The sequence below is a fragment of the Leuciscus leuciscus genome (assembly GCF_965113295.1).
Source record: "Leuciscus leuciscus genome assembly, chromosome: 16".
NCBI lineage: Eukaryota > Metazoa > Chordata > Actinopteri > Cypriniformes > Leuciscidae > Leuciscus > Leuciscus leuciscus.
The window spans coordinates 22,631,421-22,647,363 of NC_138740.1; the positions used below are offsets into that span (position 1 = coordinate 22,631,421).

At 38.6% G+C, this 15,943-nt stretch overlaps 1 protein-coding gene across 7 annotated transcripts in view; it reads left to right on the forward strand.

Moving 5' to 3' along the window:
• ncam1a (neural cell adhesion molecule 1a) overlaps positions 1-15,943 on the forward strand; it is a 233,545-nt gene that overhangs the window by 138,276 nt on the left and 79,326 nt on the right. For all 7 annotated transcript variants that reach the window (XM_082141121.1, XM_082141122.1, XM_082141123.1 and 4 more), the window contains exons 2-7: positions 8,217-8,291; positions 9,389-9,598; positions 10,501-10,644; positions 11,621-11,758; positions 12,673-12,790; positions 13,645-13,805. In XM_082141121.1, coding sequence (XP_081997247.1) covers positions 8,217-8,291; positions 9,389-9,598; positions 10,501-10,644; positions 11,621-11,758; positions 12,673-12,790; positions 13,645-13,805 — 846 coding nt within the window. The remainder of the gene's footprint in view (positions 1-8,216; positions 8,292-9,388; positions 9,599-10,500; positions 10,645-11,620; positions 11,759-12,672; positions 12,791-13,644; positions 13,806-15,943) is intronic.

Below are 15,943 nucleotides of genomic sequence, written 5' to 3' on the forward strand. Positions count from 1 at the left end.
CCTCTGGAAGTGGTAAAGCTCAAAACGTTTTAGACTCTGTTTACACCTGTATTTAGCATCGTCCACTTGTGATTGGATTGACGAAAACATTTCTTAATAGTAGGTGTAAACTGTCAAGAGGATAATCCATGACCATTGATGATGGCAGCTGATGTTTTTAGCAGGAAGTTAAGACACGCCATGATTAGGCATGAATACTACTGACAGTTAAAATTAGCTTAAGTTAGTTAGCTGGTTTTAGCTGGTTAAACTGTTCGACCAGCTGGTCTCCCAGTCTGACCAGCTGATAAGTGCCTAAAACTCCTTTACAACCATTAAAACAGACCAGCCTAAACAACTTTGAGAAACCAGCTAAGCACAAGTAGTTTTAAGAGGTTTAGGGGTTAGCTTTCCGACAAGAATATACAACAAATGTTTCTTTAAAGCAATATTTCTCAATCAGGGGACCTCAGAAAACTTCCAAGGGGGCCTCAAGAGGACTTAAAATAATATTTAAGTAATAACAATGGTACACCATGAATTCAAAAAGATTGAGAACCACTGCTCTAAAGCCAAATGTCATCATTCCCACAATCACAAGCATGTAATTCCTTGTAAGTGTCCTGCCTGTTTATCTGTGTAAAGCTTAAAGGTATCAAAGTCAATCTTCAAGTGAGAGCAGCAGGTCAATAGCAGGGGGCCTTATTTTGCTTCGTGGTTCTTGAAATGGACACTTTGCTCTTGTTCTGCAGTCATGCACTTTGGTTGCTGCTTTGCCGCATACCATCACCTCTGGAAGAGCATTTACACATACTTCTGAGGCTAAGGTCGACAATACTTCGTATTTTCTAGATCACAGCTGTTTTATTTATGCTGCCCTCTGGTGTAATAGCTTTTTGATCCTGGGATAAACACAGAATATCTCCTCGAGAGAAGACATTTGATATGTAGCCCTCTTAGACATAAATGAAGCATTTTTTGGTGTGGATTATATATGTCACTTCCTTTGTCAACATGTATAGGCTCATACTTATGTTGGCTTTACGCTGTCTGCTTGTGTTTGTGTGTGCATGCCTATAATCCTATTAGCTTTATGGATTTTGGCATTACATATAAGCTTTCTCATCAACACTTGTTGAACTTTTCAAAGTAAAGCATAACATCACAAATAATTAGTTTCATGTGAGAGGCTTTGTTTATTCAATTGTCTGTCTCACACGTCTCTTTAATCAGCGTTAATGGACATCTGTTGGTTCATAGTGTGGACCTGGAGTGTAATTTCTGTCAACTGTCTCCTTTACGTTCGGGGCTTCTGTTTTGATTCAGGGCTTAATTATTCAGAGATAGTTTGGATGGTGCAAATGTAAGTTGTGGGCATTTGTAATTGTTTTTGAATGCTGTTGTTGTTCATTGTTTTTGCTCTTAGTAAGTTAGCGCAAGGAAGCCAATGTTTTGCGAAACTTTGAGGGACGGAACTGCCCTAAATATGAGAAAAGTGGGAGGTTACTGCTAGTCACTTAAATCCTGCATTTTTTCGGATCACAGAGTGTTAAAATAGAACCTCAGAGCTATTCTCCCATCTGTTCTTACAATATGGTGCCGTGTAACCTTGAGAAAATCGCAAAACAGTTGGCTATGCCTCTTTTCCCTAAGCTATTACTTTTTGTAATTGCCTTCAAGTCAGACTGCTTTAAAATATAAATAAAGTACAAGCTTTTAAGTTAATAGGAGGTTTCACAATCTTTTTTTTTTTTTTTTTTTGTGTGAAACAGTATAACAACTACAGAGTCATTACCACAGCTTGTTAGTCTTTTTTTTTTTTCTTGTCTAAAGACAAAGTTAATGCTGCATCCTCTGCACATCATGCATGCATAGACTGAGACAAATACTGGAACTGAAATAGTCGGCGCAATCGGACCGGATGATTAGAGTGGTAATGAGGCCATCCAATAACTTGCTCTCACCCTGAACGCCCTCTGTGTTGGCATCAACTAGAAGAGTTCCACCTAGAGGGTATCCCAGGCCCTCCAGTTTCCATAGTAACTTGTGAAAGGGCCCCACATTGTGGTGCATTAAGTTTTCAGAGTTCAAAGTTGACATGCCACCCTAGAGATACTGGTTTCCTTCAATGACTGGTTGGGTAAGAAGTGAAAGCCGCTGTTCTCCATGGAGTTTCTCTGTTTCATTTACTGCCAACCTCAAATTAACCACACAAGCTTCACTGTATTAGAAGGAATACATGCTCATAAATGTAGTTCATCATATAAATCCTCAGACATGGATGAGCACAGGAAGGAACAGATTGTGAAAGATATGCATGTAATGTAATATTATATAATTTATTACCGTTCACAATGTTTGAAGTCAGAAATTAATTATTTTATCCAGCAAAGACACATTTAATTTGATCAAAAGTGGCAGTAAAGACATTTGTTACAATTTTTTTTTAAATAGTGTGAAAGAATAATAAATGCTGTTCTTTTCTTCAAAGAATACTTTCTATTCATCAAAGAATCCTGAAAAACATACATCACGATTTCCACAAAAATATTAATCAGCACAACTGTTTTCAACATTGATACGAAATGTTTCTTAAGCACAAAGTCAACATATAGAAAGATTTCTGAAAGATCATGTGACACCGAAGACTGGAGTAATGATTCTGAAAAGTTATCTTTTCATTACAGGAATAAATTACATTTTAAAATATATTAAAATAGGAAACAGTTATATTATATAATTTAATGATTAATATGAATATATAATTTATTGCAAAAAATAAAAACTCATATACATATCTGTCATTTGAACAATTTATAATTCAGTAAGTGCTCTGGCTGATTCAGCGAGTTCATTCAGTGAAATATTTGACAGACCAGAGTCAAAGCAGTCATGCTTGAGTTGTTCGTCATTTTGAATGATTCATTAAAAGAATCATTAGTTTATGACTGGACTGGACTAGAGTCACATTCTTTTCCAGGTGGTATCTTATGTGATGAAATGGATCATTTTGATTATGTAGCTGTCATATTGAGCCGTGTGTTTAACTAAACGTAAACTATGGGATGTGTAGAGGCTAAAACAGACACTTAACAGGTTTATGAAGATACCAAATCATTAATCACTGACAACCTGAGAACAAACCTGAATGGAGAAGTAGATTCATATTCAGAATCTCAGATGCACCTCACATAGAAGCATGTCATATAAAATCATGTCTTGAAATGTGTTTTAGGTTGAACTCAGCAACTCCATGCTTTGTACCAGGTGTATGTATGTGAATGTGTTTGAGTTAGCCTTAATTCTGCTGAGAAGGAATGATATCGTACATATCGGAGTTTGCCCATGCTCTTTCATCTTCCCTTCATAGCTTGCTTGATGTGGCATTTCAAAGCACCTTATACAGAATGGTAAAAAATAAACTTACTGTCAGGAAAGTTTGTCTGTGGGAGAATCGCTTTAATCTGGCCCACAGAAATTTAAGCTCTCCCTGAGTTGACACCCAACGTCAGGCACACGTCAACGTGCGGGCAGCTCATCTCCTCCAAGTCTTCGTGAAGCCTCTGTGATTAATAGTCGTGTGTTTTGCCAACATCAGTGTCTCTGCCTCCGTTACACAAGAATTAATACATCATGTTTGCTGGCATGTTTCACCAGAGTACGGAGATGAATTGCTGCAGCTGTGTATTTGCATGAATATAGTGATTTAATGTAGAGGATGTAGCTTTGTGTCAGACACAAACACATGGATTGGTAACACATCAATGAACTTGGGAAAATGCAGAGCTGTTTTCATTAGCCGTCAAAGACTAATACATACATTTCATAGAAAACTTGACATCTAATAAATGCGGGATTTTACTAGCAGAAACATGTGATCGTAAGTCAAGGGAAAATAGGAGTGGATGTAGATATACAAAGTAATATATATTCCTCATTTGAAAGATAGCATTGTAAGAGAGCTATAACCCACATTCAAGATGTTACGTTTGATATGTTCAGGCTTTTTGGTGGTACAGTTTGAAAAATAAAGCTCTTTCTTGCTTCTTATTGCTTTATAATGTTGCTCTTTATTTGACTCAGAAAGGTCTATAGTACATGTAGAAAGCTATTTGTTAGCATTCCCATTCATCTCAATGGCAGTAGCTTGACAGGACCATGCTAACCAGCCAAACCTTTACAGCTTGGTTGGCCAGAGCTAAATACTGACAGTTTAGCAATATTAACTCACTCTCCTCATGTGGTGGCTAGTTCGTTTTCATTTGTATTGTTATTATGCTATATTCTATGAGATGAGATGATATGCTGATTTGCTAAGTGAGTTATCCATGAAGATTAAGAGTGAAAGTGCACGGAGCATGCTAGAGGATCGTGCTGGCAACACAGCGAGTTACCACCTATAAGGCTGAGCTGTTTCAGATTTATTTTGTAATTAGGCTTATCGATTTGCCGTCCTATTGTGTTTTATGTGTTCATTTGCCTTCCTTTTGCTCCCAACAAGGACACAGCGCTGCATTTTTGCTGTATTGACACTCACTATACAAGGAGTCCAAACATTTGGCTTCATTCAATATACAGCCTCAAGACTGCATTACCAAGTCAAAGAAGTTCAAATAACAATATCATCACTGTACCGGATTTCTCATGGTCTGCGTTTATTTATTTTGTTGAGTTGTTCAAGGCGCTCTAGTGTTTTTGAGTGGAAATTGGACTATTTCTTAAGCGGAAATGCTTCCAGTGAACAAACAACTTAAGTCATAGGAAAATTTAATATGTTGGCCTTTCCCTCCTGCACAATTTTCTTTTTTTTCTGCTTTTGTACTTTTTACACAATACATGGATAAGGTATTGGATTACAGTGTTTTACTCAGATTAAGTATATACGGAGACTTTTCAATCTCAAGGACCAACTAATATAGCTGGGGTCCTGCATGCACGCACTTAATACTTGATTTCGTTTTGGAGATATTTTTGCTTTTACAATATGTGCTGAAAGTGTAAGCGCACTGTCTGGAAATTCATTTTGGGCAAACAAGACAGAACCACTGTTTCCTCCCACAGTACTTTAATGTCAGCGAATATCTCTAGGTGCATTTCATATACAGACACAAACAAATAGGGATGGTCTTTGCTTGACTGCAGATACTAGAGCAAATATTCACACAACCACACATGACACTTTCTATCTCGGAGCATGATGATGAAATACTGGTCTGTAGGTCTGTGTTCACGGTTGTCGAGGTTGGCAGATGTTTGCATTGTCCTTGTTCTACTACTGAAATACCCTCATTTCATTTAAAGCCTGACATATTAAATATAACTCTAATACACATATACACTTCAAATGTTTAGAGCCAGTTTTTAAATGTTTTTGAAAGATGCTCACCAAGGCTGCATTTTTTTAATCAAAATACAGTAAAATGGTAATATTGAAAGATATACTTACTTTGATTAATTTAAAGTAATGTTTTCTAATGCTACATTTGTACTTTATTCCTGTGACGGCAAAGCTGAATTTTCAGTCTTCGGTGTCAGATGATCCTTCGGAAATCATTCTGATATGCTGACTTTGTGCTCAAGAAACATGTTGAAAACATTTGCAGTTGTGCCGCCTAATGCTTTTATAAACATACATTCTCTTGCTTCATTGCATTTAGGATTTTTGAAGCATTTCTATTGATTAGAAAAACTTACTTGTGAAGAGTTTCAATGTCAATAAAGGTTGTGTATATACAATGTTCTTGCTATAATTACATTTACTTAAATTATTGTATTTATTGTACTTATTATTCAAGAATTTATTATTTATATTTATTAGTAGTCATATTCATATTAAATTATGAATAATAAGTAAAATAATGTAATTATAGAACATTGCTGTTGATAGTGTAGGCTGCAGATTTAAAAAAAATCACCCACTCTAAATGTATGCAAGTCGTATTGCTCAATGTTAATTCAAAAGTCTTCCTGGACTTTTAGCAGGGTAGAAGAATCAGATGTAGAGCACTTTGGATAAAATCTGATTTATTAAATGCAACATTTTTCTAATTACCCATGATTGCAGTGTGTATAAGCGAGCTCTGTGTTGCAGAATGCCGCTGTTCAGATCGATCTCGTGTGGTTTAGTTCTTGGTCAATTGCAAACATCAGGAAACAAAACATTCTTCTAATTCTTCTTGATAGATTATAGTGTTTATGATTGACAAGCTCAATGGCGCCGCATGCCTGCAGTGATTCTTCTGACAAGAAACAATCAGATGTTGTTTGTCGGCAGGTACAGTTTCACTTGAGATGAGAGAGCGGTTTGCCTTCATCTTTTTCTTGCGACGTGATGGCATCTATCGCTCGTGGAGCTAACGGCTGCTTGCTGTCTAGGCTCATCTCATTCACCGCTGTTGATACAGGAAAATGAAATGTATCAGCCTCATATCGGGAAACTAATATGCCATAATTTACCGCATTACGGACCCCAACTGCACACGAAAAAGAAATGTCCAGGGAGCTCCATCAAGTGCTTTCCATTAAACTGGAAAATTGAAGCTTAAGGTACCATTATGAAATATCAGTGTAGTTCAGAACCCCCTGGTAATTGTGGGTGGAAAACGAGTTTGCGAGAAACCTATTATATAATTCATCGTATTTCTGATAGTGCATAGCCCTAGCCCTATTTAGTCCAAGCATTAGCCTGCCTAACACTGAGGTTTTTCAAGAAGCGCTTGTGACAGTTCTTGGTGTTACCATGGCTACGGTTTATTGCACAGTGCTCTTGTATGCCAACACCCCGTGCACCCATTTCTGTACCGTGGTAAATACTCCTCTCCGCCTGCCACATTAACAGAGCTGGAAAAGAGCCAGCGCTATTGACGTGTTGTTATCTTCAGGTCCAAAAATGCACGGCCCTGTGCTCCTCGTACACCCACTGACAACATCCTTCCCAGGAGTGCGTTTTAATTGGTTGGCAGGCCCAGTCACTGGGGATGTACAGCATATGCTGCTGCTTTTAGCTTCAAGACAGAAACTGTGATTTTATGTAAACTATCTTAGTAATTAGATAACAAAGAAAAGCTTTCTGCTGAAATACTTCGGTTAGGATGTGTAGGAGGAACATGTACAAGTGTGTATGGGTATAATTTAAGAATGGGTCATGATGAATGATCACCAATTACACTAGGTTTCATAGACCGAATATCAGGGGATTTTAATTGATAGTTAATATACACTACCATTCAATAGTTTGGGGCCAGTAAGATTTAATGGTCAATCTTTAGTTTAGGGTCCAATTCTCACTATTAACTAACTATTCTACGACCTTTGCCTCAATAAACTCCTAATTACTGCTAATTAATAGTTAGTAAGGTAGTTGTTACGTTTAGATATTGGGTAGGATTAGGTATGTACAATAAGGTCATGCAGAATAAGACATTTATATGTGCTTTATAAGTTATAAGCTAATATACTAGTAATATGCATGCTAATAAGCAACTAGTAAAAGGTGAGAATTGGACCCTAAACTAAAGTGTTACCAATTTTATCATTATAGTTATTATTATTATTTGAAAGAAATGAATACGTCTATTAAGCAAGGACACATTACATTGATCAAAAGTGACCATAGAGGCATTAATAATGTTGCAAAAGATTTATATTTCAAATAAATGCTGTTGAACTTTCTATTCATCAAGGAATCCTAAAACAACGTCTTTTTCCACAAAAATATTGAGAAGCACAATTGTTTTCAAAATTGGTAATAATGTAAAAAAAATTGGTAATATGTTTCTTGAGCACCAAATAAGCATATTAGAATGATTTCTTATGTATCATGTGACACTGAAGACTGAAGTAAAGGCTGCTAAAATGAATTTAAAAGTTTTTTTTTTTTTTTTTTTTTTTTTTACAACATTACTGTTTTGCAGTATTATTGATCAAATAAATGCAGCTTTGGTGCGCATAAGAGACTTCTTTCAAAAACATAAAAATCATACCGACCCCAAACTTTTGAATTGTTGTGTAAATTTGTCAAGTTCTGCTTTCAAATTTCTGCTAAAAAAATGTATTATACATTTATTGATGTTGTAAATCTGATGAAATGATAACAAAGCATTTTGGATTAATAATTCAGGCAACCGACTAACTAGTTGATTTAAAAAATCCATAGTTTTGCACATCCCTTGTGTGATTGGTGTATAGTATGTGGGTTATTTCTGAAATATGTATTCTCTGTCTCTCTGCCTCCTCAGCTGCTTTGCAAGTGGATATCACTCCGGCCCAGGGAGAGATCAGCGTGGGAGAGTCCAAATTCTTTTTGTGTGAAGGTAGGAGGATGACCCTCCTGTGATGAAACATATCGGGGGTCACGTCACATTTAACCTTCATGAAGTGCTTTTTGATTTCAAACCTGCCTTCACTGCTTTGTTCAATGCATTTAGACAAGCCCTTTCGTTCTGATTGGTGCCTGGGCAAGGTTGACTAAAGCTTTGATGTGCTTATTTACAGCAGATACATTCATTGACCTGTCTGACTTTTGCAGTGAATCAATTTGTGAATTTTAGTCCTTGATTTGCGGTACAGAGCAAAATGTAATGTTAAGGAATGTTGGTAGATGAAAAGCTAAAACAACTTCTATTATAAATGAGCAACACCTGAAATATTCAGAGGGCGAAAAAAAGTAAATGTGACTTATTTACAGCTATATTATTTTTGGTTGTATTATTTATGTGTTTTCATAAGATTTGTTAAATATTTCACTGCACATTAACCATCTAGAGTGTGTCCTTCAGTAGCACTGGATGATATATCAAACATTGTAAATATATTATAAATATTTTTGTTGCAGATATAAAATTAAGCAACATCATTAATGTTGACATTTTTATTGTGCTTTTTATTTCTAAAGAGCATGATTCATGATTGGGGAGTTTGATTCAAACTGTCTGTCAATGAATAGATTCAAAATTAGTGATTCAACGCTAACTGTGCGATTTATTCATATATTCAAATGTTAAATTCATTGTAAAATCATGTTAAATGTATGAAATTTTAACATGTAACAGATGTAACAGATATATAAACATGTTGTAGAGTAAGTAGGTTCATTTGTTTTTAGAAAGTGTTTTGTTATATTTGTGCATGTTAATGATTAAATATCATTCTAAAACATATAATACATGCAAAATATGGAAATGTAATATAATAATGTGATTTTAGCTATATTGTCCGACTCTGTTCTTGAGTCAAATGATCTGTTTTGTGGTGGATGGATTTTGCATACACTAATGCCACACAGATTAAGATTAATTGAGTAGACAAGCCGTTTAAATGCATTTAAGGCAAAAGTGCAGTTTGCCTCGCAGCTGATGAGCTGACGGTCGGTCACAGTGTCTTCTCTCTGTCTGTCTGTCTCTGGTTTCAGTTGTTGGAGATGCTAAGGAAATAGACTGGTTTGCACCCAATGGGGAGAAGCTTGTGCCAGGGAGACTAGACATCAGCGTCAGCAAAAGTGATGAGTCCTCGTCGACACTCACAATCTACAATGCTAACATCGACCATGCAGGCATGTACAAGTGTGTGGCCAAAAGCGGGGACAAGGAGTCTCAGGGCACTGTCATCGTAAAAATTTTCCGTAAGTAAAATGTTTGTGTTTTCATTTCAAGAGGTCACATGGAATCGTGAGAGATAAGGAATCAAATAGTACCGGACTCATCAGCACCCCCCAAAGACAATAAATCTTCTGACATTTACAACAATATTTAACAACAGTACACCAATAATGAAAGCATAAAGTTGCTACACGTCAATTTCACATCAACCACGCATGTGGTACAAAGACGATCAAAACTGAGGATTGTTATTTGCTTTTGCTTGGAAGAGTCTTGACCGATACTGAAATATGTTTTATATGTCTTCATCATTATTTCAAGCCCAAAATGTTTGTCAATCCTTCTGTAGCCACTGTGTTTTCGTCTATTTTCTGTTTTTGGCAAATTATCTAATTTAATTACTATAATAAAATGTATATAAATAGAATTGTTTAATTATAAAAAATTACATTTAATTATTAAAAATGTATGTAACAAAATATATAAACATGTATTTATAAATATATCTTGTTAAATGAAATATTCTATAAATGTTATTTATTGTAAATATTGTTTTTATTTAATTAGTGAAGTTTAATAAATACTTCTTTTTTTTTTTTTTACTTATTTCATGGATAGTTTACCTTTCTTTGCAATGCTAAAAATGTTTGTCATGTTATTTTGTCTAGTTTTCCATTAAAATGTGTAAACATACTCAAAATAATATATTTCAGAGAATTTATCTTTATTAATTAAGTTTCTTTTTTAAACCAGGAATAAACCTTAAAACTAGGTATGCACATTTTCTTCCTGAAAACAATCTTTATATCTTATGCATCTTTTCTTTTCAAGCTTTTACTAGAAAACAAGACAAAAATAGCGATTAAGAAAAGGATTTTTGTAATAGTTGCTATTACAATAAGTGCATTTCAAATGTCTTTTTCAGAGAAACTCACTTTCCAAAACGCACCATCGCCTCAAGAGTTCAACGAGGGGGATGATGCTGACATCATCTGTGACGTCATCAGCTCTCCACCCCCATCTATCATCTGGAAGTATAAAAAGACAAGAATCCAGCCTGAGACTGATGGTAAGACGTACAGTACCACAAGCAGATCTCTTTCAATCTCTCTCTTTCATTCCCCTTATGTCACCCTAATATTCCTCTATCTTTGTGTATCTGAGGTTTTTAAGGATCTCCCATCCTTACTTTAATATTTCCTTTCAAAAAATAATGTGTGAGCTCTCTTAGCACTGTGACAATACAGCAATAATACATTTTTACTGAACTCAAGTACTCAAAGTTTGATGCTGTTTTCATCTGCACTGTTTTGTTTGTCGAGTCAAGCCTCATTTGGATGAAACTGTTTTAACCTCTGAGGGCTCCTCCCTCAGAGACCGCTGGAAGAAACGGTGACCGCAGTTCTCTGCTGTGAGAAGTGAACTCACAGGCCTCTTTTCACTTTTCACTGCAAAACCACTAATTGTAGCGGAGCTTGAAAACCAGACTGCTCTATGTAAATAACACATTTTCCACATTTCTCTCCTTAACCTCTTCTGTGCTCTTCTTTTGTTTGACTGATGTTCCTTGTAGTTCGGATGAAGTATAACACAAAACACTCTCTCTATGTAACACACTACTCTTACTATTACTGCTGTATAATATTTAAAACCAAAAAAGTGGGCATTGTCCACGGTATACTGTGTAGTGTGCACTAAATAGTAAGCAAGTATTCAATTTACAACATATCTATGCTAGAAAGCTGTGCTTTATCTTGCTGAATATGTGTTTTTCATCATTTTTAATATATCAGTGCTTTTTAGTCTCCACGGAGTTGAAATATTATATGCACCTTTACTTTGGGTCTTGAATACAGATAGCACTGCAGAAAAGCCCATAAAGATGATTTTATGTGGGAGAAGATGTGCAGCGAGTCATTTTGCTGCCCAGCATGTAATGAGAGGCTCGTTAACATGGTCTCCTTATCTTACTCAAGAGTAATTACAGTCTCATTTTGCTTCCTCTCTCACTTTTTCCTCTCTCTGTTTCCATCTCACACCTACAGTCCGTTTCAAGGTCTTAAACAACAACCACCTCCAGATCCGCGGCATCAAAAAGACAGATGAGGGTGACTACACCTGCGAGGGCCGCATCATGGCCCGAGGAGAAATCGACCTTAGGGTCATTAAGGTCATTGTCAATGGTGAGGACTCAATCTCAGAGCCACCTGCTCTTTTACCTCACATGGACACGGGAGCAGAGAGTCTATACTCATTTACTCCAACTGGACGGTTCTGCTTTGGCAGTTGCATTTGAAAGCAGTACATATTAAATAAATTAATTAAGTGAAAAATGTATGCCTAAAAAAAAGAAAAAAACAATTAAAATAAAAAAATAAATAAACTTAATTCAATATTTTTCCATTGATTATAATCTTATTTTGCTTAAGTACATTTATTTGATATGATTTTTAGATATTTTTTTCTAGAAAACAATACATAAATGCTGATTTAAAAAAAAAAAATGGAGCGTGTAATGGAACATGTTCTCCCAAAAAGAAAAATCTATAATTGTATCTTCTTCAAGTTGTGCTGAGCCCATATGCTGTTGTTTTGTCTCGGGAACATACATGAAGAATGTTTCAGAAATCTTTAAAGGATCTCCATAATAGCAGTACTGGGGGAAAAAGCTCCAAAATTGACAAAAAGCTACTATTAAAGTAGTCTAAATGCACTGTATTCCAAAAGTTCTGAAGCCAACCAATCACTTTATGTGACATACTGAAATTTTACTTTGTTATTTAGTGATGACTTGCTTCAGAAAACGTTATCATTTGTTATATATTTATAGTTTATGTACAGTTTATAAAAGCAGAGTACTCTTTTATCCAAAGCAACCAAAGAAACAGAGCAATTTGTCAAGGAGCCAACAATATTCATACTATACAATGCCAGGTTTATTTGCATTATTGGATTTATTTTGGATGGAGCTCCACATTAAAGGGAAATGAGCACCACCAGAATAAAAGAAGCATGTTTTTGTCAATTTTAGGTAATCTATATCTTTAAAGTCAGTATTTACCAGAATGTTCTTTTCACCTTTCTCGTTTTCTCCCAGTTCTGCCAAGTATCAGGACCCGCTACACTGAGCTTAATGCCACTGCAGACATCAACCAGGCCGTGATGTTGGCCTGTTACGCAGATGGCTACCCAGAACCCACTGTCACGTGGGCACGGTACGTGTCATTTCTCACCCACTCCATTTTAGCAGCCCCTTTATCTGTCTGTGCCAAAACAGCACCTGAAAAAGTTCAGCCAAATCTCTGTATTGAAAGCTAAGCTTTTCCCTGAATCCAGGGTGGGAGAGGGATCAGAGTTATTGGAGCTTGTAAACTAAAAGTGCTGTGAATGGCAGAGGCACCATTTCATCCTTTCAGCTGCCGTTAGCTGTGGCAGCTAAGGCAGCTGGCAGCTTTCAGTATGTCTTAACTCAAAACTCCAGTGACTTCTTTAACCAAGTCGTGACTGGTGCGGGAATGAGAGGACAAGATTGCATCAGGTCTGAGCTTCGCCTCGGAAGGAGGAGGGATAAGAGCGCTCACCACAACCTCATATATTTCAACTCCTTTACTGACAGTGCTGTCATTCGGGGGCCATTTGAAAATGTCGCTCAATTGCTGCTGTTACTAGCAAAAAGAACAGGTATTTGGATCCAAACTTTGCATGACTGATTTAGTGTCACAGGGAAACATCGCATACAGCATTCTTCCAAATAAAAAAGCCCATCAGACATTATTTACAGCTTTTATATTGGCTCCGAGACAGGGACGTGTCAAGAAACAGAAGATGACAAAGCAGATCTGCTTATATTTTCCTAGCTTCTTCCTGGACTATCAGCATCATGAGAAGCTGTGCACTGCAGGATGAAGAATCAATTTCATGGGCAGGCACACTTTCTCTCTGTATTTTCTGGTGTATGTGAAGATGTGGCATCATGTATTCATGACTTTGAGCAAGTAACAGCTCGAAGGCCAAACAGTAAACCTATCCTCTCTTTCTTTCTGTCTCTCACTCTCTCTCTGTCCTGCAGAGGTAATATCGTGCTGGAATCCAATGAGAAGTACAGTCTGAATGAAGATGGGTCAGAGTTGACCATCAAAGACGTCAATAAGCTTGATGAAGGAGATTACCAGTGCATCGCTAGAAACAAGGCTGGAGAGAAGAGTGATGAAGTCACACTCAGTGTGTTTGGTAAGTGAAAGAATTCTGCTATTACCGTTGGAGCTGAACTGAAAACAAGTGTTTACATACAAGTTACCAGGAAAATGTTCTCTTCATTAGGACCGTACAATAAATCAATTTAAAATCAAAATCGTGTTATGGCCTTGTGCGTTTATTGAGCCGTGAAATGTTGCAATATTATTAAATGAATATCTAAGCACTGCGTGTTTAAAATTTGTGTCATCTATAATGTTGTCTACTACACTATGCATGCATAGGGCTCATGGTGTAGAGTTTTCAGCATCGCAGAGCAACTATACAAGTTACTATGCTAATCAAATGTAATGAAATGACACAGGCATTTTGTAGCATTTCATCAGAGAATAAGCAGCATATTAAAAACTATAGTAAACTTCACACTAAAAGGTCTTCCTTCAGTTCCCTATCAGTCGCTCACGTTCAACGTTACGTCGACGTGACGACGTCATTGGGATCACTTCAGGGAGCCCTATCATCTTCTACAGAACGAGCCAATGAATGTTGGCGTGCGTGAATCGTGCCACGCGCCCTGTCCCACAACGCGGGTATAAACAGAAAGCGGGCGTACATTGTCTTTCACTTCGGAGCCGAGCTTCCTGTTCCTCTCTGAATCTGCAGACTGCTGTTGTTTGTTGAAAACTCTACAGACAGTGTTGGTGTGACGGTGTGACGGCGCGAGCAGCAAGTGGCCGCGAACATTTATTTGTTCAAATATCTGCAGTTTTTACAGTAGGAGAGCTTATGTCGGTTCAGTGGGCGTTTACCATCAGTGTACACAGTACACAGCGGCCATTCCCTGGGTGCCTCTGCAATGTGAGAGTTCACAAAGAGCATTTTTTCTTTCACAAAAAGAGTGCGTTTCTGGTTGCGGTCGTTCCCTGGCACCAGCAGACGGCCAAAATAGCTGCCTCTCGTGTTTGGGCATTCAGCACGCTGAGGCAACCTTTGTGAATAGTTCCTGTTCCCATTGTGGGAATATGACTTTGGCAGCGTTGAGATCGAGACTCGCTTACCTCAAGGGAGGTACAGTCCCCTCGCCTATGCCCCGATCTAGTGCCTATTCTGGACCTCAGAATAGGCCTACTTCGGCGCTTAGCTAGGGTGATCTGAGGATTACCGTGAGGGCTTCCCTGCCAAGGCAATCTCTGTGGGTCCTTCACGCCTCACAAACGCTGCCACCGTTGGAGCCTCTAAAGGAGCGTGCTGGTCCTTCTCATGGACGACCTTTGGAGCTCCACCTGACGACCAGATGTCAGAGGGGGAGCTTCAGTCCTCTGGAGATGAGGATTCAGCTGCATTACCCCCTTCGGGGAGTGTAGCGTTGCCCGAGTCCGATCCAGAATGGGCGGCTATGCTTTCTCGGCCCGCCGAGAAGGTCGGACTTGCGTGGAACCCTCCACCACGTCCCGGACGTGGACACGGACGGCGCCATATAGTGCCAGAAGCCGTCCTAGTGGCTCCTCCCTCCCCACCACCCTCGATGGTGCAGCAGCTAAGGGGTGTGTGGATGTCCCGTCGGTGGAGCGTGCCGTTGCGATGCAACTGTTCTGTTCGATTAACTGCTTCCTCCTGGCAGGGTAATCCACGCCTCCCGTCCAAGGCTTGTACGTTTTTGTTCGGTCATACAATGAAGGCTTACAGAGCCTGTGGACAGGCTGCTTCCGCCCTCCATGCCATGGCATTCTTCCGGGAGCTCTGTGCGGCAACTGACCTCGCCCTCCACACACATTCCGTCGGTCAGGCAATGTACACCTTGATAGTCCAGGAACGCCACTTTTGGCTCAACCTGGCGGATATGAGGGACAAATATCGGTTCCTGGATGCCCCTCTTTCCCAAGTTGGGTTATTTGGCAGTGCGGTCGCGAAGCAGACGGAGGCCATCCGGCACATCCTGCCACAGTGGACCGCTGCTGCCTACACCCATCCGTCGGCCGCAGACCCTCCGTCTGCCGAGGTCGACCTCCTGCGGCATCCTCCGCTCCCGCTAAGCCAGCGCAGCAGCCATCACCCAGGCCTCAGCGTGGAGCAAGCCGCAGGAAGTCGTCCCCGTCCTTCCAGCCCGCTGCCAAACCAGGAGGCAAGCGGAGGAGCAAACGACCCTAAGATGGGTGACCCAGAGGTGGATCAGA